Genomic DNA, 24,368 nt, shown 5'->3' on the forward strand with positions numbered 1-24,368 from the left:
GCTTCGGAGGAAATGCGCCTCCATGCGTTCTTACGAACAGCGGATTCTACCTCGCAGAGGGTGTCGGTAAGCGCAAGCGCAATCGCAACCACTTCCGCTGTTTCCGGGTATTCCGTGCTGACACTACACGCGCGCGTAAGCCGGGAGTTAACGTCTGCGACTACCACGGTGAACCGCTTCTGACCGCATCGGACGTGATAATTGAACCCGAGTTTCTGCGGGATGTACTGACCAGTGGCTGTCAGGGACATGCGTTCGAGTTGCGAGGCTCTTTGCGCATTCACGATTTCCTCAAGCGTGTTGTATACCCCCAGCTGTAGCAGACGAGCAGTGCTGGTGGACTCCGGCAGGCCAACAGCGATCTTGTTAGTCTTCCGTATAGGGGTGTTGAGCTTGTCTCTTTCAGTGGCATTCCAGTTGTGGAGGGCAGCTACATAAGTAATGTGACTGATTGCGATGGAGTATATTATGCGCATGACGCTGTCAACCTTCATGCCCGTGTACTTGTTTGTAATGCGTTTGATCAGGCGGGTACCCGCTGTAACCCTGCCTTCGATCTTGCGGATACCTTCTGCGTTTGACCCGTTGGCTGCTATATGCATACCGAGGATGCGTATCTTCAGGACTTGGGGAATACAGGAGACGTCTTGGGTATATAGGAGTATTTCGTCACAGTGAGGCGATTCACCTGTACGCTTGGGCCGGCGGCGAGGACGGTAGGGGAGCAGCTCCGATTTGAGTGAGACAGTCGGAGACCCGTGTCTCGGAGGCAGGTTTCTACTTAGAGACAGCTGCTTGTAAGGTGCATTCTGTCTGACCATCACTGCCCTTGTGCAGCCACAGGGGGATGCCTGCATACAAGGCGCGGTGGAGGCCGTCAATCTCGCCGAGGTACACCGTGAGACCCAGCATCACGAGGTTGAAAAGGAGCGGGGATATGACCCACCCTTGAGGAGTACCGGCGCTTCCTAGTGCATGTTCGTCGGATGAGTGCTGTCGACCGCGAGGGTGGCTGTGCTGCGCCACAGGAAGTCTCTGATGTAGTTGTAGCTTCGCTTGCCCATGTTGAGCTTGTTAATTCAGCTCAGGAGGGCTGCATGTACTACATTGTCGAATGCCTGTTTCAGATCTAGGAAACCACATTAGCAAATCGCGGTTTTTGGCACTTAAATCCCCGTGTGTGTGTGTATATATATACATATATGGTACACGACAGGCGGGATTAAAAGCAATAGAACCAAAACTGACAATACCACATTGCTTATATTCTTTAGGAGTTAAATGTAGGTTGACGCTACAAGAGAACACCGTGCTTTTCCTAGTTCTCAACAGTTACTGATCGATATCATACATCTTCAGACCATGGTACCAGCGAGAATTTGAAATGAATAGACGGGACATTGCGTTTACCTATAGCGTGGAAACTCCGAAACGTTGGTACGCACCCTCTCTTCACTTGAATGTTGAATTCAGGTTTATGTGTTTAAAAAACCGATAACGAGAGTAAGCTTCATGAAAGCAAAAATATTCAAGTGTAGTCAGCATACCATGTATTCAAAACTCAAATGTGTGGCTCTTTTTTCAGCATCATTTCAACGTTGCGCACTTTTTTTCTGTTTCACTATGCAAGATGCAAGCATTGCTGCAGATATGGAAGCTTCTCAAGCCGGAGCAAGCTTTAGAGCTCCTAGACTACAGCTATCCCGACAATTTCGTGAGAAGCTTCGCCGTCCGCTGCCTGCACCAGATGGAGTAAGTAAATTCGTGGGTAACTGTTACCACAGACCTTAGAACTTTCCTGAGCGCACTATACATATGGTATTGTGTATTCGTAAAATACTCATTTTAATAATGTTAGTTGCACTAGGAAACGCGCTGTATTTCGAGTCACGCACAAGCTTAAGATCAATCTCAGTAGCGCGAGCGCATTAAGCACGACTACGATTACGGTGTCATGTTCACTCTCACATAATGACTACAGTGCACCGTCCTTTATTTCTAGTCAGAGCGTACAAAAAGTGGGGACTATTTCTGCTATACGTGCCCTCAAAATCAACCAAAAATTGTCGCCGTATTTGTGCTCATTCTTTTCATAAGTTATTTCATCATCATCGCCACAAAAATCATTATTCGCGAAATAAACTTGAGTGCAGGCACTACACTTCAACGTTTTCTACCGTTTTCTACTGAACTCATGTCATCGTTGTCGACTTTTTCACCTCGTAACTCCATCACATGTTTCGCCTCCATTGGCGTTTCTCTTTCGCGGCACCTATTCTGTTACTCTACAGACCAACGCCTATCTCTCGTAATAATTCCCTCATCTCACTAACGCGAGTTTTTAAAGGGACACTAAAGGAGAATACGAAGTCGACGTCGATTGTTTAAATACCATTCTAGAAACCTTGCAAGGCTTGTTTCGTGCCAAGAAAAGACTTAGTTTACGAGAAGACTGCATACGAATTGTCTGAATATTTTATTAGAAATTCAAGTCTTCCGCCGCCTAACCGGGGGAGCGGTGACGTGGCAACGCCATCACCACCCTTTGGTGCTGCCGGTGAGTAAAACAAGGCCCGACAGACGGCGGCACCAAGCCAAGACAGGTAAAGCCCCTTGAAAGGTAGAGCGGTCGATTCGCTGTTGCAGCTGTTGTTTGGTCAATTGCCGGAGACCTCGGGCATCTTGCGACACCACATGGAAGTTGAATTCTCTGTTACTTGCAGTTTGTGAAAGTTTCGCGAGCCAGCAATACCAGCGCGGCGCTACGCGATAACGAAACAACTGAAACGCGAAAGCGTGGTCAGCGCGGAGTCGAGCGTAAACGAAACCTTTCGACCGCCCGCGTCACTGTGAGTAGTAATTTGAATATGTTGCTTGTCCTAAAAATAGAATAGAACTGGACAAGTAGCATTTATTTCATCTTATAAGCCAATACACGGATGTTTTTTTGCAAGGAGTGTTTGAGTACTAGTGACAGGAGGGCTTTCGTCAAGAGGCAATGTTTGAATGTCCCTGGGGAGTCTGTAATCTTGTCCTGCATTTATCTCAATTTCTCGATTACTAAAATTCCGTTCGCGGTAATATTGACGCGTTAGAGATTCTGGAGGACTAACCTGTCACTGTAGCTTGAATAACTATTTGCCTTTAGTGTCCTTTTACTCTCGCTAAAATATAATCTATCCGCGTTTTTTCTTATACATGCTGTTGTCTCTCTGCGTTAAATACTACGCCGTTATAAGAGCAAATTATGTACCCACTGTGCTATACATTCCGACAGTATTTTTTCGTGAAATCGCACAGGGGCACATTTGTTGCGCGTTTCACAAGGATGAAAAGGTGTACCCGTTTCTTATTACTGAATTCAGCTTATCGTTTGGTTGATTGAGAGCACTTCCTTTTTAAACGGATGGGTCACACAGCCATGTCGAGGAAGAAGGAGGAAATGTTGAACTGATCTTGCTTATCCGCAGCATGGTATATTCGTCACTGTCCAAGTCAGTCGACGAACGATGAGGCCGGACAGGTTCAGAAGGGCGGCCCCCCACAGGGTCTGCAGCCGGGCCCTGTTCGCGCTTTCACGAGTTAAAAACAAGAAAAAAAAGCCGAGCGCCATAACACTTAGGTAGAGCACAGTGGAAACTTGGTTGGCGAAACCAATACGGCCGCTCGCCCGATTTTGAGGGCTTTTGTGCATTGAAAAAGTAAACGGCCATAGACTGCGCTGTTTTAAGCGCGCAATTCCATTCAATGGACCCAATAGATAGCATAACACAGTGCAAAAGCGCAGATGCACTTCACTGTACCTGCGCAACGTCCTGTCACATTGTGTCTGACCATTATGCTCAAAGAGAATTTGCAAGCATGATAAAACATAGATGATGGTGCTGTCCTCTGTTTTTGACAATTCATATTTTATTCTGAAATAGCGATGAGGAGCTGTCGTTGTACCTGCTGCAACTCGTACAAGCGCTCAAGCACGAGTCATACCTGGAGTGTGATCTAGTCAAGTTTCTTCTGGAAAGGGCGCTGAAAAACAGGCACATCGGGCATCAGATGTTCTGGCTGCTCAGGTAAGCCTCGCGTGTATGTTGGCTGAGCGTGTCCCTTTCATACACATTGATACACTATAATAGGCATCCTTGCAAGAAGGCAGCTTTAGCGATGTATCACACCGTATATAAAGAGTGGGGGTAAATTAAATGAAAGCTGAAGAAAGCATGAAATAGGCGGTGAAGGTACAGTGATTGCATAACTTGTCAGTGTAACTCCTAGCAGCGGCTGTAATATCACCGTCATTTTGCAAGGCCTTGTTCAATACGCTTTATTTTTCCAAGTGATGTCGGGGTGCAGAGGTTTACATTAATCTATCAAAATTCACGTTGTTACGCTTGAGCTATCGTGAATAGACTTTAAACAAACATTACGTTCGATTGGTAGACTATATCTATCGCATAGCGGATCTAGTACTTTGCGCGAACTTATCAGGTGGGTGGAATAAGTGCACATAATAACAAGTGCTCGGACTATTGTAAAGGCAAGTTTCCCGCGTGTATTTGGATCAGGGAAACTTGTGCGTACTGTTATCGACCGATGCACAATCCCTAATAATCTTATTGTAAATTTTTTTTTACTTTGTTCGTCTTCGGAGCTATCTCTAGTGGAACTTATTCTGAACATTCCCTTCTTCATGTTGTTACATACTGTTGAATTTCGACCAAAACGTAGCTACGAGACAGCCCGCATAAAACTATCTCTTTGTCCTTCACAAAAAGCGCTTCGTAGCTTACTCGCACGTTGTCGGGCGTCCCAAAAACGTCCGGTGCCTCGCAATGGTATTTTTCGAAATAACCGCTCAGAAAGCGGAACCAAGGCAGGGGCCCACTTAACTCGTGGTTCCCGATGATACCACTGCGCAGGTGCGAGATGCACGTGGCCGCGCTCAGCGTCAAGTTCGGCTTGGTCCTCGAGGCGTACTGCCACGGTGCACCGGAGCACCGCGAGGCATTGCTGCGCCAAGCCGAGGCCATGTTCAAGCTGCGTGCCCTTGGCGAGCAGGTCCACTTGGAAGCCAGCAAAAGAAAGGCAGGCTCCTCGTTACTCTTCGTTTTATGATTGTTACAAGGATTAATGTCTTACACACAATACATGAACGTTTATACCGGAAGTAATTATTCCTATTGCTGGATTCACTATGTGGAATATTTTCCCTGTTTATGCCAAATTCCACGTTTCCAAGGTAAAATTCCAATTTTCACGTTTCTATAAAGTATATTTGCAACGCGTTTCTGCAAAGCTTAATCTTAGTCTCCCTTTCTGCTGCAATCTAGTATCCTAATGCACCCACTCCACATCCTCCTTGTGTCATAGTTAACCTAATTTAGGCCCTGCCTGTATTTTATCGCAGTGTATATATTGAGTGGATCCAAGGAAGCCCTTGTGTAGTAATGCAGATTTTGCGTACACTTTTGTGCGATCTTCTTTAACGAGTAAATTATAATGATGTTAAGGATGACTGACAGCTCGCACCAGAAGTACCGAGCTTCTCTATGTTGCATTATCTGCTGGTTCCGCAGCGACAGTCCATTATTTACCCAGTCTGTGTGTGTAACGTGAAATAAAATGGTAGCTGGCATCTGGCAGCTATCTGGTAAACTTGAGCAGCTGTCAGCGCTTCAACAAAAACAGCGCAAAGTACATGAGCGTCTCAACATGAGTGCTGTGTCGTTTGGTCAATCGTCCTTGTCTTTTTGGCAGTGTTTTCCGTGTGGAAGCTAACCGATTCGTTTTCAGTGTGGAAGTTAACCGATTCGCCCACGCGAACGCTTTGCAGCAGAGGCTGTGATCAACAGCTCAAGAGGTCGAGGTCACATCTCAAGAAATATCCTTCGACTGTGGCGATAGCACACCATGGTGTGTCAATTACGGCTAATACTGGAAACAGTAAAAGATGTCCAAAATGTTGGCGTTAACGCTTCATTGAACACAGGGCAGGGATTCCAACGACAAAAGAAGAAAAAAAAATGTGAGACGCAATGTTAAAATATAGGTCAACGACATTCCCAATAGTAAGTAAAGTGCTCGTAAATTGTAATCCAGAGCAAGCTTAAGAGCACCATGTTAAACTCAAAAGCAACGAATAACTTTGTTTTATTGATTTGTAGTCGATGGGAGTGCGGGTATTTCTCCTGTGCGAAAGCAACTGCCAAGCCGCATTTAATTATTTCTGAGCGTTGTCGTACGTCCACTCTGCTTGGACACAAGCGCTGTTCGCTTTCTTGGCGCGTGGAGCAACAGAGGCGACAGGTAAAAAGGAAAGTAAAGCGCAGTCCAGGACGTTAGAAGGCAAGATGAACTGATAAAAAAACATGTTGGTATAGGGTGGACGGCAGAGACTCAGTTCTGGGGCAAATGGCCACTTTGAGAGTGACTTAATTCAGAACTGCAGTAATTGTGATTAATCGCTGCGATCACATCGCTGTGCCATCGCTGTGGGGATTTCCTTTTCTATGTACAAGTGAAGAGGAGCGAAGGCGTAAGGGGTGTTGTCTTTGTCCTCTGTTCGCACGAACCGTGTCAAGACAGGACAGCCGAGACAAACTGGTGGCCTCGATGCGGGAGAGCATGGCAAAGGAGACTTTTCGGGCCACCTTCCGCAACCTGTGCAGCCCACTGGATCCGTGCCACGTGTTCAGCCACATCAAGTGAGGCTGAGTTTTAGTTACCTAGCTTTCTTGTTCCACGAAATTGCATATTGATTAATGTTGAGGTCTGAAGGCCACTAATGGCGCCGGAAAAAATGTGAGGTCTCTAGGGATATGATTGTGGACGGTGTGCATCCACACGGATGCCGCATTAGCTGGACGTAGGGATTGTAATGTATGTCGTAGTGTTCGCGATGCTTTAGATTTAAAAAAGAAGCGGCCGAAACTTTAGGCTTGTGATCACGCTTAAGTAGCTGTCTTTGGTACACATTTGTAGGCACATAATTCTTTGCGTTGACTTGTGTTGTAATTAAACTTGCCACTATTAATTTATCACTAAATCATGCAACCCTTACGTGTGCCTTCGCGTTGATGGCAGCTAGACGAGCAGTTAATGTTGTTTAAGTTGATATTTTAATGCTTATGCTTATAATAACCCTTCATAGGACTCGCACATAAAACGACATTCTTTGTATGCAACAAACAGCAAAAACTTCAAACACAGTTAAAACCGTCAAATGTTCGCTTACGCTCGGCACAAGGTTATTCGATGAAGTTATTGCACTTCTTGTAGTGCGTTGGGCCAATGTTTCTTCATCGTCAACGATTTTCTTCCTATTTTCACAGGCCTGAAAAATGCCGGTTTATGGACTCCAAAATGAAACCGCTTTGGCTAGTTTTCGAAAATAGCGACTCTGCCGCAGAAGACATTGCTATCATCTTCAAATACGGGGATGGTAAGTTGGCTGGAATATTAGCTGCTGAAAAAGAAGGAATATAGCAATAATCCTGAATAATAATAATAATGATAATACATACAATCACCTTAAATTAAACAATGTCATCTAAAGAAATGAGCGTTCCGGAGATTCAAAAAGTTGTTGTGCAAACAATAGAAATGGAAACAAGGTTGAACATGGTGGCAAAATGGGTGAAGAAGACTGTGCACTGAACAGAAGACTTAAGCACAGTACAGTAAGCTCATTTTTTTATTTTAGATTTTTTTCTTCAAAGTATGCAATGACTGTTATGATGGAGACGTGCTGGACTCAACTCCGAGAACCTACAACATAAAAGACAGTGTATGTGCGTGGAAAGGTATTGAAAAGAACACGTGCTACTGAGTCTGCGTGGCAGACTATGCAATCAATTAGGGTGATTTGGCTTGCCACGTTTGCACATTGTTTTCATGTGCAGGGCAAGTACTCTGTTTGTAAACGTTTTGTTCATCGTGGTTGCTGCGCAACGATTGGAAAATATTCAATTTTCTCCTAACCGGGAACACTGGGCACATTCACAGTATTGTGCTTCGGCGTGCTTTTGCGGAGTAAAATAGCCAAACAATGGCGATAACATCAGTCATAGAGCACTATTTTTGTCTTCACCGAAACCTGCTGACAGCTTTTCTGGCTGATGCAGCTTGCGAAAAATCCCGTGCAACCTACTTGACACACTGTAGGTGCTCCTTCTGGGCTGCCTCATCATCGTGTGTTACGTCATATTATTTCAAAATATTTTGAAAATAAAAGCATGCCTGCGGAAGAGAAATGTTTGCTTTCTGCAAACGAAACACTAAACAGAGGATGTGGTAGAAAGATTGTAAACAGGGATAAGGTGCCTCACAAAGGCTGAGGCACCTCATCCCTGTTTACAAATTTTATACCACAGTGTGCTATTCCATCTGTCAGCCCCTTTCTTGATTTTAAACAGAGGATAAGGAACACTATGTGGTCTCTCATTTGAAACGTGAATTCTTAGACGACGGTAATGCATACTGTGCTAATGTGGACGACGTTAATGCAACGAGTTTGTCTTGTTTACTTTAGGGAAATAGTAACTTTAATTGTGTTTTGATAGCTTTATTGTTTATAAATGCAGAAAGTTTCGCACAGCACGTTTAAATTGCTGTGCGGACGACACACTGCCCAATTCCAGTACACCATCCCTTTATTATCAGACTTGTTAAAGCTGATGCTAGTTCACTAAACGCCATGAGCACAAATATGTATGATTGTGAAGTAGATGGCCTTCACGTTGACTCTTGTGGTATTACTTCCACGAAAAACGGCAGATTTGCGGCAAGACATGCTAACATTGCAAATGATTCGCATCATGGACAAGATCTGGAAGGACGAAGGTTACGACTTCAGGTAAGTGGGCCAATACTTTGCGCGCTCAATCTCTTGTGCATCCGAGTCGAGCACAAGCAAAATATTAGGTGGCAGGCACTAAATACAGTGACCTTCAGTAATTCGCAGGAGAGCAAAATGAAAGTATAAGTAAGCTGAGCGTTCGAAATTGTGAACACCGGAATTACTTGTTGCGCAACTTTACGGCTGTCAGTAAAAGTGCAACTCACTATATTTGTGAATCTACAAAAGTCGAGGCAGCGTTGTTTGGCAAAAGCGTCAGTGAAGGCAATGGCGTCATTGCACAAAATATTCGACCGTGTTTAGGCCTCTCAGGTGAATGTGATGAGAATATTTTGCAGGTATACTTACTACAAAGAATTTCCCGCTGTGCTGGTGCCACCGCCGCTGGTTGGGGTGCAATACCTTCCAGTTCATTGTTATAATTGCCTCTGATTATGTCAGCCGACAGTTGAATACCGGCAGCAGCGGCCGCAACCGGATGGAGCCAGAATGCACAAAAAGAAATAAACAAAGAAAAAAATGAGTTCACGCATACCACGCACAAGTGAGACTTGTTTATAAGAAGTTTTCTTTGGTGTTTACTAAGATGTCTATGCTACTATATCTATGTAGCTCGGCGCTCCCAGTATGATGCACTGTAGTCGGATTTTGATTATCCGGCAGAGCCTTTAAATATTCTCACGTTATCACAATGAGGGATGGGTCAAGAGTTGGTTGGTTGTACGCATAGTTAACAACTTCGGAAAATGTAGCTCCAAATGTAAAACTGCGAATGAAAGTGTATTGAGTAAATAAGAAGTGGGGCCAGACGAATGGGTGGCTAAATTTGACCTCAAGATAAAGATAAAATGAATCGTTTAGAAAGAATCGATATCAGAAAAATTATACCAAGAATAGTAAGGAAACTAGTAATTAGCATAACATACGTTTCGTTGCTTGAAGGAGATTCGCTTTAAGGCGCTCATGTGTGGTGTCAGAGGCACACGTTCAAAGTCTTCAAAACCCGTATTCTAATGTTTTCCTCCACTCAACATTCCCGTTCGATTAAAGAGAATAGTTGGCAGTCTTTCCGCTCGACAGAAGCGGTAACTACGCTTTATTGATGCGAAAGCCTGACGTGACCCATTGAGCGGAAAAGCCAGCGTCTGTAGGAACGAAACAGCGCCTAAATTCCCATTGGCTGCAACGCGATGCCACTCCACATGCGCGCTTTTACGGAGCAGAGCGGCCGAAAGGTGACACCTGCAGGCCGCGCTGACGTGCCATGTGTTGCATGAGGTGAGAGGGCATTGCCACGAGCCGCGCCTCCTTCATTGAGCAAGACTTGTCCACTTCTATCCGTGACGTCATGCTACGTTGCCCGACGGCCGTAGAATTTAACGAGAATGCTCCCCAGTAAGCCGCGACGGTTTGCGTTGCGCAGGGCTGGGCAATGAAAATTTCGGTCCAAGTAGCTTGACACAAAGCAGGGCACACAGGCTCGCAATCTAGGAGGCGTTGCCGCGAAGCGAAGTCACCCTCGCCCTAGCTTTCGGAAGCCTATGTTACCAGCGCGTTCCTTGATCGCGGAAGCTATCGTCTGGATTCTAACACCACCTCGGTAATCGCTATAAAGAAATAATGCGTAAAAGAATAAGAACAAAATTGAAATGAGAAATGCTGGCAGTAGCGCGTTTCGAATCTACGACTTCACGCTCAGACGCCGAACTTGGCCTTGCCCACTGGGCTAAACCAGCCAAGCGTCTCAACGCGCTCGCTTGCCCACGAGGAGTTTACAACTTGAAGAACTATTTAGCGGCGCTCAATTGGACAATAATGTTTTCGCATTCACAACTCAAAGAAGCGCTTAGGCGTCCTCTGTTTTTATTTAAAGCGCAGCTCTTAGGTGCCCGCTCTTGCGTCGAGCGTCGACGCAGCCAAGCGAACGAGCACCGCAAAGAATGAAACCTAACGCAGAGTTAGATAAAAAAAAGGCGATAGCGCAGGAGGAGGGTGCAGCGGAACCTTGAGGCGGAAAGCGGAGGAGGATCAGAGAGGAGACGACCTGCGCATGCGCAGATCTGCCGGCGGCGTAAGCATCCGCAGCCGCTTGGGTGGTTTAAGCTGCGTTTCCAGGAGCATCAGGCTCGTCCTCGGCGTCAGCTGCGGAGGTCACTCCGCTGCACCAGCGTGTGTGACGGGGATCACTGCTACTGCAAGGGGCGATGGCGGTCGGCTCTGAGTAAGGCTCGATGTGACGCTCCCGTGGGGGTTGTCGCCGCTTACACAGGTGGCACGACATTCCGGCGACGAATCGAGGCGCTCGTCGTTGCTGGAACGAAACCGTGAGAAAAAAAAAAGCGTCGTGTTGGGCAATACGGGCTGTGCGCTGGCGATGGCTACGATACGACGCCAGAGTAGCGCGCGTCGTATCTATGGAAACAAAGCGCTGCATGAGCGGAGGTATCTCTGCGGCGGCTGCTGCGAATCGTGCACACACGTCACCCAAGCACTGCCTCTCACGATTTCTCGATCAGTAAGCCTCCTGGTATAAAAGTTCACGACGCGTTTGGGATACTGTTGTGTATTTTCCATGTTTTCACTGTGAACAGGAACACTGCGTTTCAGGGAACCTTCTTGTGCCATAGTCAAGTCATGTACCATGTTTTTAAAATGTGTAAACTGTATCTTCGATTCGAGCACTTCACCACGAATCTTAACTTGACCATTCTACATGTCTTCATAGAGTTCTTTCTGTGTGAAACCAGGTTCGGTTTCCAAATAGCCGCATAAAGTCAAACTAGCAGAAAACACTCCTATGCTATATTCCCAAAACGCTGAGAGCACGGAAGGACGATTGTACCACGAAAATGACTACGAAACGAACTCGCGTTGGAACTAACCTAGACAGGGCAAACATACATGTGAGTGGCATGGTGGCGCTGTGCTCGCCGTGGTCACGGAAGTCAAAGGTCTGAGGCGATCCCTCCATGGCGGTTTCTATCGATGAAGTGGTTCCGGTGCTGCACATTGGTAGCTGCCCATAGGTGGCCCCTTGCGCGGCGCGTGTTTGGTTGCGCAGTCGTGGGGGGGGGGGGGGGGGGCATATCGTTCAAAGATAATGGCTCCAGACGATCACGGATAGGCATATTGAAAGCCCGCTGGTCCACGGCGCCGAGACAAAGTTTGCGGATTTTCATGTGCCCGGCAGTTGGTAACGGCGAAGCCGAGGATTCCCTGCTCAAGGAAAAATATGGATGCGAGTGCCATGGTCGTGTGATATCTACCATTCCCACCACATCGCTCCGTTGGGGACGTGCTGCACGAGACAGATTGTACTCGTCAGCCAATATCAGAACATGCCAATCAGAACATGCATAGAGCTGCACTCAAATATTGCATTATGGAGTATATGTAAAGTATAGCCGTACTCTGAAATGATCCTCCACTCAACCGAATTGAGCACAGATTAGCCGGGATCCATCCGCTACATTTTACAGCAAAGCTGTTTATGGCTGGGCTTCTGCGTCTTTCTCGTGTGCGTGTGCAACAACCGTGGGCCGATCCCAAACATAGTGCAGAAAGGTTGAAAGGGCAATGTGGCAGACCCCTGTGGACTCCCGGTAGTGGGCTCTGTGGACTCGTAACAAGTCCTTGAACTACTCTTGTCACAGATGACACCCATAGGGGTCCCTGTCACAATGGTAAGAACAGATTTTATTCGAATGTTTATAACACAAGTAACAGGGAGAAAAGGTTGAAAGTTGGCAAGAAAAGAAGGGCAATCAAAAAGGAGTAGACTTTGAGGTACATATAACCAAGTTGAATGCCGACATTAGCTCACTAACGGTGAGCGACGAGGCGCTGGTAGATCCCCCGCGATGCGGTGATCACGTGGCTGACGGCCAGCCGATTGAAAAGCTTGAGGTAGAATCGTGAGCAGATTCGCCGTATCACGAGGTCGTTGGCTGGGTCCGAAGAGCGCAAGGCTCCGACAATAGCTGCGTGCACTGTCACGCGCTGATATTGCCGTGCCCGAAAGAGCCGTGCAGGCTCGCACTTCGTGACCTTGGCGCGGCGTGCTTCGGTGGTGGCCTGCGGGAGGTTGTCGAAAGGACAGGGGACATCCAAGATGACCGCCTCCTCACCACGTGCCAGGAAGATGTCTGGGCGAAGATTGGTATCTCCGATTGGCCGTTTGTTGTATATGATGTTGAACCGATCCCGGCACGGCGTACGGAGACACAACACGATGTTGTGTCGCGCCGTGTCACGCCGCGCCAACAAGTGCGGACTTTGCACGGCCTCGTGCGGTCACAAGCGCCGTATCTTGAAAAGGGTCTGCAGCCGGCTTATAGGCAGTTTTAGGCGGCCGTCCGAAAACACCCACGTTCACAGCGCGCGAGGGCGTGCGTACTTAGGGAAGCGTGCGCGCGCGCCCGAAACGGCAATAAATGGCCGGACGCAAAATTCAGAATAGGATCGCTGACTTGCACGCGCAGGACCCGGTAGTGTACTACTGAGCGCCGTAATATGCCAGTTTCTGAAACTGTGCAGCCACTAGACAGCTTTAGTTGGGCGTCTGCAGCAGCTCCGCGTGCAGCTCGCAGCAGCTCTGCGACAGCGCATACATGCGCAGTATGCATGAGCACTCACGATCTCCTGCGTGCGCCCGCAGCTTTTCAGAAACTGCGTAGCATCCGCTGCGCGCTCAGCGGGCTTTGCGGTACATTTTAGTCTGTTTTCGCGTGTGCTCGAGAGCGCATTTTTCTATATGGCTCTTGCTCCGCCTTGTGGTTTGACTTTGGGGCGGCTGATATTGGCTACACAGTTTCAGACACTGGCATATAGCGGCGCTGAGTAGCACACTACCGGCTCCTGCGCATGCATCAGCAATACCCTTCTATTACTGTTTTGTGCGCGCGCGCTTCGCTGCGTACGTGCGAGCTCGCGCGCTATGTGCGTGGGCGGGTGCGAACGCCCAACTAAAGCTGTCTAATATCAGCAGCCATGAAGTCAAACCACTACACGGACTAATACCTTCGGCAAAAACCGTATCGAAAAATGCGCCCTCGTGGACAGGCGAGAACTTCCAGAATAGCCCACAGGGCCCACTATGCACAATTTGACATGTGTGGGCGCACGCAAAAGACAGTGCGTGCTCCTGCGCCCTGCGCATGTGCAATGTCATCTCAGTGGATTTCCTGCGTACACAGAGCTGTTGCGGACGCCCAACTAAAGCTGTCTAATACGTATGTGTGCGCTTTGTTCTCGCCGCTCTTGGGTTGTAGCGATAGACACTAGGAAGGTCACTTCGCTCGCTGCCGCTGCCGCGCTTCCTCATACAACTTTTTAGCAGTGACTGTCCGGGATTATCAGGGCTAATGTATTCATCTGGGCTTGTGCGCGCTGGCACCATGTTTGTTAATTCAGTTAGTAAGCGAATGGCTCCAAGTTTATACGGCCTATAAATCTACTACCCTTACTTCGTATAGCTACCCACTACTTTGCTATCGCGATCATTGCTTGGCTTTCTGAAAAAAAAACTGCTACTTTTTTCGTATGAGCATTCTTTTTGTGCACAGTATAACGATTGCGCGCAGTTTGCTATACCATCGGCATCCCTTGATTTTCATTTCTGGCAGCGTTACTACTGACGTCACTGAGCTTTCTTCGGCGCTGGTAAGAATAACAAAAAGGGCACTTTCATTAAAAAGCACGGCATCTGGTGCCTTACCCCCTTAAAACTATAGCCTTTGTTTTCGATGTATAAGCGTTTCCTGCAGTTCTTCCACTCGCCATTCTTCACCTTGCTCGCTAGGAAAGGTGAATCTATTTGATCTTTTTAGCTACAAGTTTAACCACAGTAACAGGTGGCCACATACTCGACGTAGTCATACTTTTTGCTGCAGACTGTAATTCAGAACGCCATGTCGAATATGCTTCAGCAATGCTTCATGTAATTGGAGGAATGGCTACAGTATATTGTTGTTGTGAAGTATTTTATTTGTAAGTTTTGCATTACGAGAACTTTACTTGGAGGTACACAGAATTTGCCAATTCTCTATTCCCGCATAGGCATCTAGAGCACATGAGTGCTGTGCGGCGCAGCAAGGATATCAATATTCGAATGAAGGTTCTCGGTTTTAAAGATAGTGCTTGTGCTAAGACACAGTGACATATTGTCGCAAAGTACGTATTATTATTCCTAGTACCCTGAACTAGCAGCACTCTCAACACAGTCTTACTCTGAGTGTCTATGCTTCCTGTTGAGGGTCACGAGTTCAGGGTTTGTATACCTAATTACAGCAGCCCGTTCCTCAAGAGGCGGAATGCAAAATCCCCCTGGTGTTGAAATTTCAGTGGTCGCTAAAGAGCAACTGTGCCAACATTTTGGGCTGCGTAAAAAGCCTAGTTTACTGTATCATAGGTACAGAGCAGCCTCCCAGTAAATCTTCATGTGGTAGACACGTGCTGATGCGTCCTGAAAAACTAACAAGGTTATGCGTTTCGGATTCTGGAACTGCCGCAAACGCTGCGGTTATCGCTCGTCGGAAATTAAACAGAAGGAAGAACGCTGATAACCCTCGCAACGCCGACGCATGTCCTCCGTGATTAGGTGATGCCGGGACCTGCATCTATAGAGAAACATACTTGCGTTAAGTGCGGCCACTCGAACCGTTTCGCGACCGAGGAAGTATACGGGTCTGACCACCCGCCAGCGATCACCGCTTACGTCTGCGTCTACAGTGTTACGTCCACGTATCCCGTTTCCATAGAGACGTCGATGGTGCGTTGGTCATGTGCCGCTAGTTACGCCCACCTCACCCTGCTTTTCCACACGTCCCCTCGCTTGTGCGGTAAGGTGTTTAGTTTACTCTGCAGGGATCATTTTGCTGCTTTTTGCGTTAAGAACACTGTTAGCGAGACGTTTCTTATGCCGGGTGAGCGTATTTTGCACGTGTAGCATAGAATCTGAGAAACAGCATTCGTTTACCGCGCAGCCACCCCTTTGTTCTTGCACCCGTCTTTTCCGGAAGAGCACGTGCATTACTTCAAACGCGTAATTTTCGAAAGATCACTCGCAAGACCTTCGGTTTAAAGCACAAGATTTGATACCTGTGGCTCACTCGTACCGTCAGACAAATGTTACATTTGGCGTGGCTCGAGTGGTGTGATGCGCATTTGGGATCGTTTTGTGAAGGATGTTTACCTGACTGTACCTGCACGCTGCATGAGCGTGGCCCGCTTCGCAAGTGCCACTTTTACTTGATGCGTTGCTTGTCACGGCTAAAACAATATTCTTGTAGTCTGTGTCTTTGGCACGCGTCTGTTTTTGTCTCTGTCTTTGTCAAGTGTGTCATTCAGTATTTTTTCTGTCCAACTCCCTATGTAAACACTAAAAAAGATTTCTTTTTGTAAGGACCACTGCTTCCTATTGTGTGCAACTGAGGAAAGCGCCTCAGAAACGGCAAAGGGATTGCTATAAAGGGAGCTTTGATCAAGTAAAAAGATTGCGATCCGCGAGTTGATTACGACTAAATGTGCGGCATATTTAAAAATGAAATACTAAACCTCTCGCGCTCCACTATTGACGATGTAGTTGAACATTTTAGTAGTCGAAAGTAAACGAGAAACGAGAGCATTGCTTTCCAAGCCGAAACTAAAACAGAGCCAAACCACGCTTCTAAAATCTCGGAAGACATAACTATCATTCTAAATAGCCGCTCGGGGTGCTAGCGGCAGGGCAGTAGCTCGGCCGCAGGGCCCTACGGGAGTGTGCCCTCTTTACCCCTATGTTCCTATATGGTGCGCGCTCAAAACTTCGGAGGCCAATATTTCGGCTTTGCGCCATGTCCGCTATCCTCCAGGTGGCCATGTTGTCTGTTTTGGTGCTATGTGATGGCTGCTATTTATTACATTAGGCAAGTACAATCCCCGTAGCTTTGTTAAGATATAACTTCAATAGTGCAGTATACTGCTTAGTAATAAATTTTGTCAAATGGGTATTTCGCTGCAGCTACCCGTGGTTTCCGGGATACAAAGGGATGGCTAAATTATGGGCCAGCGGTATACTTGGGCCTCTGTCATAGTGAAACCGACTTTGAGACTTAAACTACAAACATAAATTATTACAGTGCACTCCAGATAAATAAAACTGGCTTAAACTGAAACACCAAATAAACGGAACGAGGGGGCCAATTTTCCAATATGAATTAAGCATTCATATCAAAGGCACAACTAATATCTACGAACTTCACCTAAACGTAGCTTTCTTTTTCCCTGTGAAATCCAGTTAAATGGAACTGAAACCTAAACACGTACTTCACGGGCCATTATACGGCAATATACCACATACAAGACATCACCAGGCTGACAGTCATCTAAAATGGTGAGCCTAACAGTCAATAAAACGGAATCCACCAGGCATTTTCGGTAGTGAGGCGTTAACGGTTTCTATACAGCGTTCACATTGACCAGCTTTCGCGTTCCATGCTTCTTGATGGCGCCAGTCAAAACGATAGAGCGCAAAGCGCCTCACATCACTTGCTACAAGATAGGATTTTATGAAAGATGAGAAACGCAGTGAAGTTTCGTATTCGGAAAGTATCGTTGCCAGGAAGGGCATCGTTTTTGAAAGGCCGGATGCGGATTCAAACCTGTCAGCAGGAACAAATGGAAGAGGCGCCCTTCCTGTAGTTCAAGGTTGCATGTAGCTCCAGTTTCCCTATAAGATTCCTTGTATCGAAAGCGAAGCCAACGTACGCTGCGTGTAATACGGCCTTGACTAATGCGTGAACTATGATCTTGGAAGCGGAGCACAATAACCTTGGTTTGTTCACCACGGTAAAGTTAATGCAGTCGATGCTTTTCATGAAATGATTGTTCTTGTTTTTTGTGTCATTGGCTTAAACGAAACTTGCCATCAACGGGACACTTTCTTCTTTCTTTCGAGTTGCATTCAAGTGGATTGTACTGTATTTCTGAGCAAGCTCTATAACATTACGATTCCTTTTGATTTTGATTGTCCTTTGCGATGGTCGAACGCTCTAGGTGGCAGTGTGAATGGTGTTCTATAATAGTCTGTAGGATGGATGTCAGGGTCTAAGGATGAGTGTGCAGCAACAACTAATGTAGTTTTGAGGATTGGTCGATTTATAGGCTGAATACCTCCAGCTATGTGTACTAAACGTGAACTGAGCAGTGAATAATTCTGGCATCGCGGTGATGCCGCAATGCGCTGTGTGCGAATACTGACCGCTTTTCTTTCTACCCGGGCCAGAATGGTCCCGTACCAGTGCTTGTCGACGGACCACAACGTGGGCCTGATCGAGGTGGTGCGCCGGTCAAACACAATTGCCAACATCCAAAAGATGCACAACTCCAGTGCCACGTCGGCCTTCAAGAAGGATTCGCTCCTGGCATGGATCAAGGACCACAACAAGACATCCGAGAGGTTCGAGTAAATGCCTTGCTGAACGGCAGCTTAGTGCTCCGAGGCAGCTACACAAACAGAGATCGCTTCGTGGTGCAATCGCATGGGCCGAGCTCGCCTTAACTTATGCACCTTACCGTGCATCAAGATGAGAGGCACTGCTCACTGACCTATAGAGACCGAGAAAAGACTGCGAATGTTGAGTACCTGTCAGTTTGGAATTTATGTATGTCTCACGCCATCAAAAGGAATCACGCGTCTTATATGGTGTCGTATATGGGTAACAAAATGTTTTCTACCTTCGACACCATGAGGAAGTGGTGTCAGAAATCAATTCTGAACACAGTTGACTATTATGCAGTTTGAAACACTTTTACAGATGTTTCCAGAATGTGCATGTGAGAATCTGTTTATCGGAATCAGTTGCGGGTTCGTTTCTTTGTTCTGTCTCAACGGCTTCTAAATATTGTTGGTAAAGGCGTGCGTGCTGAGGAAATCAGCGTCTGCATGCGGGAAAGCAAGCAGATGTTCCTCTGTTTCTGTTCCCTCTTCTACGTGCTTGTTCCTCCCTTTTCTCGCTCAATGCCAACGCTAAGCGAACACAGTATTAACAATTGGGAACCACATTTACATGCCTGTTGAGCAGTCCCAATGTTTACAGCCTCAAGAAAGCAGTGGAGAACTTCACCTTATCATGCGCGGGTTACTGCGTGGCTACGTATGTTCTCGGAGTAGCAGATCGACATAGTGACAACATTATGGTCAAGTCCAACGGAGAGGTGAGCCTGCTGACATATGTGCATTTACGAGCTGTCTGTGCATGTATTGGTCCGTTCTCTGTGATGTGCTGAACAAAAGTTTGTAATTATACAAACAAAAAGATAATGTGCCGGGACTATCCCACACATTAAGGAAGCCATTGCGCATTGCTTAACATATCACATTGCAGAAAGTGGTATAAACTTTTTTAAACAGGGTTGAAGTACCTCAGACAGGCTGGCCAACGTTTCGATAGGTGGACCTATCTTCGTCAAAGGCGGCCTCGTCATCCTCGGCGTGTTTGTTTTAAAGGGTTAGTGCAGTGACGTCACGTGCGGGTGTTGTCGCTGGCGGCTGGTTTTAAAGAGAGAGTTTACAAGAGGGAACAGGCGCTGTCGTCCGACGTCTGTGAGCCTCATTCTCAAGACGAAGGGACAAGAGCGTGAGAGTGGGCACGCGGGGAGGAAAGAAAAGAAATAGAAGCAGAAAAAAGGGAAAAAAAAGCAGGGGGGTGCCAGGGCCGTACCAAGACACAACAAAGGGGGGGTGAAAGAAAAAGAAAGAGAAAAAGGAAATCTTTAAGAAATACGGGGGCTTGGGAGCGTGTTGGGAATGCGAAAGGTTAGGAGGTAATCCGGGGGAGTCGTTGGCGGCATGTTTTTGAGGCATTAGAACGGCCGGTCAAGCAATAGGTCGAGTAATTTTGAAATAGTTAAGGTGGCGACGGGGAGTCTGCGGTGCAATGTGTGGGGTGATTGAAAGGCAGCGGCATGGTCTTTCAAGGGGCACTGCCCCACGCGCTTAACGTAGGTGTCGTTACGGCGGCATCCAGAAGGCGATGGTTGAGGCGCCGAAAAAGGCATATTGACTTCGGAATGTGTTGTCGAGGGGGTTTCAAAAAAAAAGGACTAAAAAAGGGGTGAGGGGGAAGGGGGGGGGCGAAATCGGTATAGCAAACAGGAGGGCGACGCGTGCAGAAGCGGGCGCGGGCAAGTGTACCTCACCTACTCTTTCATTTCGGAGGAAACAAAGGGGGAGAGGGGGAGAGAGGAAGAAGGGAAAAAGAAAAAAAAAATTCCTGCCTACTACTCAATTTAATGTACTCTTTCAGGATTTTACGTCTATACCAAGTGTACGATCCCCTTCTTCCATCTACACTTGCCCGCGCCCGCTTCTGCACGCGTCGCCCTCCTGTTTGATATACCGATTTCGCCCCCCCCCCCTTCCCCCTCACCCCTTTTTTAGTCCTTTTTTTTTGAAACCCCCTCGACAACACATTCCGAAGTCAATATGCCTTTTTCGGCGCCTCAACCATCGCCTTCTGGATGCCGCCGTAACGACACCTACGTTAAGCGCGTGGGGCAGTGCCCCTTGAAAGACCATGCCGCTGCCTTTCAATCACCCCACACATTGCACCGCAGACTCCCCGTCGCCACCTTAACTATTTCAAAATTACTCGACCTATTGCTTGACCGGCCGTTCTAATGCCTCAAAAACATGCCGCCAACGACTCCCCCGGATTACCTCCTAACCTTTCGCATTCCCAACACGCTCCCAAGCCCCCGTATTTCTTAAAGATTTCATTTTTCTCTTTCTTTTTCTTTCACCCCCCCTTTGTTGTGTCTTGGTACGGCCCTGGCACCCCCCTGCTTTTTTTTCCCTTTTTTCTGCTTCTATTTCTTTTCTTTCCTCCCCGCGTGCCCACTCTCACGCTCTTGTCCCTTCGTCTTGAGAATGAGGCTCACAGACGTCGGACGACAGCGCCTGTTCCCTCTTGTAAACTCTCTCTTTAAAACCAGCCGCCAGCGACAACACCCGCACGTGACGTCACTGCACTAACCCTTTAAAACTAACACGCCGAGGATGACGAGGCCGCCTTTGACGAAGATAGGTCCACCTATCGAAACGTTGGCCAGCCTGTCTGAGGTACTTCAACCCTGTTTAAAAAAGTTTATACCACAGTGTGCCATTCCATCTGCCAGCCCCTTTCTTGTTTTTGGACCCACATTGCAGAAAGCCATCGATCATGTATGCTGAATTCAGCGGTCCTATTCAGATTACAGAAGTTTAGCAGCATGCGACATGCTTTGCGCTTGAGAAGACGACCGCATGAGAATACCATGCACCAATGGCTGCCCACTGGGCCATGGAATGAGTAATGTCTCTTTTGAGCTTGACACTAAGCTCTCCACGGCAGGCATCGCAACTTCCGACCACCCAGTAGTTGTGTGTTTCATTTATTGCTCGGACACTAACACACCCACGTCGTTGCTTATGACTAGCGTCGCGTGACCACGCTCAGGCAGATGGATCGCCCAAGCTTCTTTTATTTTCCAGAGGAAGGATGAGAAATCACTTGAGAAAAACAGAACGTAGCATGAAACGTAGTGGGGCATGTTATCACCCACAGAGTGCGAAACTATGGCGCTGGGTAATCGGCATGCATACTGCGGAGACGTGTCGTAATATGAACAGCTATACCGTCTATTTTATAGCACCGTTACCGTTCTCTTTTAATGTTACACAGCACTTACAGAAAGGCAAGAGAGCCGGATTTGTGTTCAGGTAAGCGCTGATTAACAGCAGACAAACTGGTAGCACGCCGCCACTTAGAGGAGCACGCAATGTAGATAAAAACAACGACAAAGAAGGCATCCGTCCCATTTTCCACTTGGATGGAAAACGGAACGGGTGCCAGGACATAGGAGTTCTGAACTTCAACGGAAGTTATATTTAAAGGTTTCACGGTGACCATTTGCGTTGCGTCCCAATCTAAACAACAAGGTAACCGCCTCATATTTCCTCGTAATAAGGATGTCTAATTTACCGTGAACTGAACAATTCACCGTGATCGATCTTGAGGCGAAGATTCACTGATAACGATAGTCTGCCGCCGCATCCTTTAAATATAGCGCAAGCGAATGAATTGATTTGGTGTGTGCATCACAGGGGATACAGAATTAGTGAGTTCAACAGGACTTACGTCGTTTCTTGCAGCTGTTCCATATAGACTACGGTCACATCCTAGGCAAGTTCAAGGAGAAATTCGGCATAAAGCGGGAACGGGTGCCGTTTGTGCTCACGCACGACTTCGTGCACGTCATCACGCATGGACGCCGAAACAGCATTGCGTTTAGCAGGTATGTCGCGTGGTTTCGCTCTGTGTGACGTCTCAAGCATGCGGTACATGCAGTAGTCAATCGTGATGCAGTGCGGTACTTGTGAAATATGTTGTAGTCGGCTTAGATAATTTCCGGACGGCCTCGGCGACTCTGCCGTCCATTTTCTTCCGTAGGCAATTATAAATAAATTAGTGTGTTTCAATAAAATTTGTACTCGCTAATGCAGCGCGTCGTGAACCTGTCCAAACAATCCCACAGAATAAATAGCTACCCAGTTGAAAAAGACGACAGGAAATTTTCAGTCTGTCGTATTTTGGGACGTTGTTTCTGTAGTTCCGTTTGTCTGACGTCCTGTAGTTCCCGATCAATATTTAATTAAAAATTGACAGAGACCTCTTTAGGGTATGTAAATTTATTAGTAAGAAAAAGAAAGATATAAAAGCTCTTCACGCCCAGGATTCGAAAGTGTGACCTAAGGATCCCGATACCAGCATCTTACTACTGCACCACACCACACATGTCTGACAGTGTACATTTTGGCTGTGTTAGCAGTAAAAATCGCTGCCTGCGTTTCTGTTTCCATTTGTATTTTAAACGCCAAGATGCGCTTTCACTCCACCGCGTCAACTGGCGCATCTCTAGAAGGGCAAAAGTGTTGTTACCATCGACAGGTACATCGTGGAGAGCGAGAACATCGATTTTGCTGTACGATACCCATACGAATGAGAAATTCAGAAATAGACAGGGATGACCAGGGACACTGTTAGGGTTGTTACTGCTAATTTTGACAGTTGTCTCTCGCTCTTCACACTTTTGAGCGCGCATACGATTCGTGTGTACAACGCAAAATAGTTACATAAAGACTCGTGGATCAGTCTTTCTTCTGACAGCATACTGGCTTCTCACGGTAGTGCTGTACCAGATTAAAGCACCCGAGTGAGACAGCTCTTCACGCAACTCTGTGGAACAACCCAAAACTTCTTTTCCGCTTCGCGTAAGCTTATGCAGTATTTTCGGGAAATTAACTAATGTGTCAGTGTAACCGCACATGTAAATCTACAGGCCTGTGTGCCACATCTTACCAAATAAAACAAACCGGATACGTAGCCATTCCCGCAAATGCTATGATTTTGATCAGCCGCCGATTTTGAGAAGGCCGGTAGGGTGTTGCTGGTGCCGCGTCACCACGGCACAATTATAACAATTGGCCACGTCGACTTTAATACCGGTGTCGGTGCTATCATCCCTGCCGGCTTCAGAGAAGCGCGATTGAACACCGCGCAAGAGAAAAGTACAGTGTTCACCACCGATGCGAAACTGACACAATGTTTTAAAGTGCCGCGACGGAAAGCGTTTCTGTTGCGACTTCAGAACTCTTGGCCGTCGCGACCGAATGTTTCTGTTGCGACATCAGAATTGCTGTCGTAACATCAGAGTCACTGTCACAATAGAAAGCTCTTGTTCCGGCTTCAGAACTCTTGTTGCGCGACAGAACGTTTCTGTTGCGACTTGAGAACTATTGGTTTTCGCGACAGAATGCTTCGGTTGCGGCATCAGAATTTCTGTCGTAACGTCAGAAAAGTTCGTAAATTACAGAAACATCAGGAACATCTGTCGTACAACAGAAAGTTCTGTAGTTGCGGCAGGAATTCCTGTTGTCACTACAGAAGCTTGTCGCATCGCATAATTTCAGTGCACTTCTGTTGTCATCATTGTGACGATAGGTCAATAGGATAGGTTCCACTGCGACAGGTCCCAATGCGACGATAGGTTTCAGTCGTACAACAGCTATCTGTAGTACAATAGAAGTTTGTCGCATTACTTCAGGAACACTTCTGTTATGACCATTTGGGGCCTGTTGCATGATAGGTTTCTTTCATACAACAACATTTTTCCGTAGTACAACATAAGTTGGCCACATTACTTCAGGAACACTTCTGTTGTGGCAATTGGGGACCTGTTGGCACAATAAGTTCCTGTAGTATTTCAACAGCTCTCTGTAGCACTACAGAAGTTTGTCGGGTTACTTCAGGAACATTTCTTTTGGCACAACAGGGTGCCTGTTGTGATGACAAATTTTTCTGTAGTACTACAAAAATCTATTGTAGAGCTTCAGCTTTCTGTTGTAACAACAGATATACGACAGAGTGTACTTCTGTAGTCACAACAAGAAATGTCTGTTGTACATCAGAAAAGTCTGTCGCTCCATCAGGAATCT

General features: G+C 46.9%; 1 protein-coding gene across 3 annotated transcripts in view; it reads left to right on the forward strand.

Annotated features, from left to right (window-relative positions):
• The window catches only part of Pi3K92E (phosphatidylinositol 3-kinase 92E), a 137,001-nt gene that overhangs the window by 108,586 nt on the left and 4,047 nt on the right, over nucleotides 1-24,368 (forward strand). For all 3 annotated transcript variants that reach the window (XM_065454689.2, XM_065454690.2, XM_065454692.2), the window contains exons 12-20: nucleotides 1,631-1,752; nucleotides 3,927-4,070; nucleotides 4,917-5,082; nucleotides 6,583-6,701; nucleotides 7,329-7,438; nucleotides 8,773-8,851; nucleotides 18,117-18,290; nucleotides 18,931-19,048; nucleotides 22,026-22,168. In XM_065454689.2, coding sequence (XP_065310761.2) covers nucleotides 1,631-1,752; nucleotides 3,927-4,070; nucleotides 4,917-5,082; nucleotides 6,583-6,701; nucleotides 7,329-7,438; nucleotides 8,773-8,851; nucleotides 18,117-18,290; nucleotides 18,931-19,048; nucleotides 22,026-22,168 — 1,175 coding nt within the window. The remainder of the gene's footprint in view (nucleotides 1-1,630; nucleotides 1,753-3,926; nucleotides 4,071-4,916; nucleotides 5,083-6,582; nucleotides 6,702-7,328; nucleotides 7,439-8,772; nucleotides 8,852-18,116; nucleotides 18,291-18,930; nucleotides 19,049-22,025; nucleotides 22,169-24,368) is intronic.

This window comes from Dermacentor albipictus, chromosome 2 (assembly GCF_038994185.2).
Source record: "Dermacentor albipictus isolate Rhodes 1998 colony chromosome 2, USDA_Dalb.pri_finalv2, whole genome shotgun sequence".
NCBI lineage: Eukaryota > Metazoa > Arthropoda > Arachnida > Ixodida > Ixodidae > Dermacentor > Dermacentor albipictus.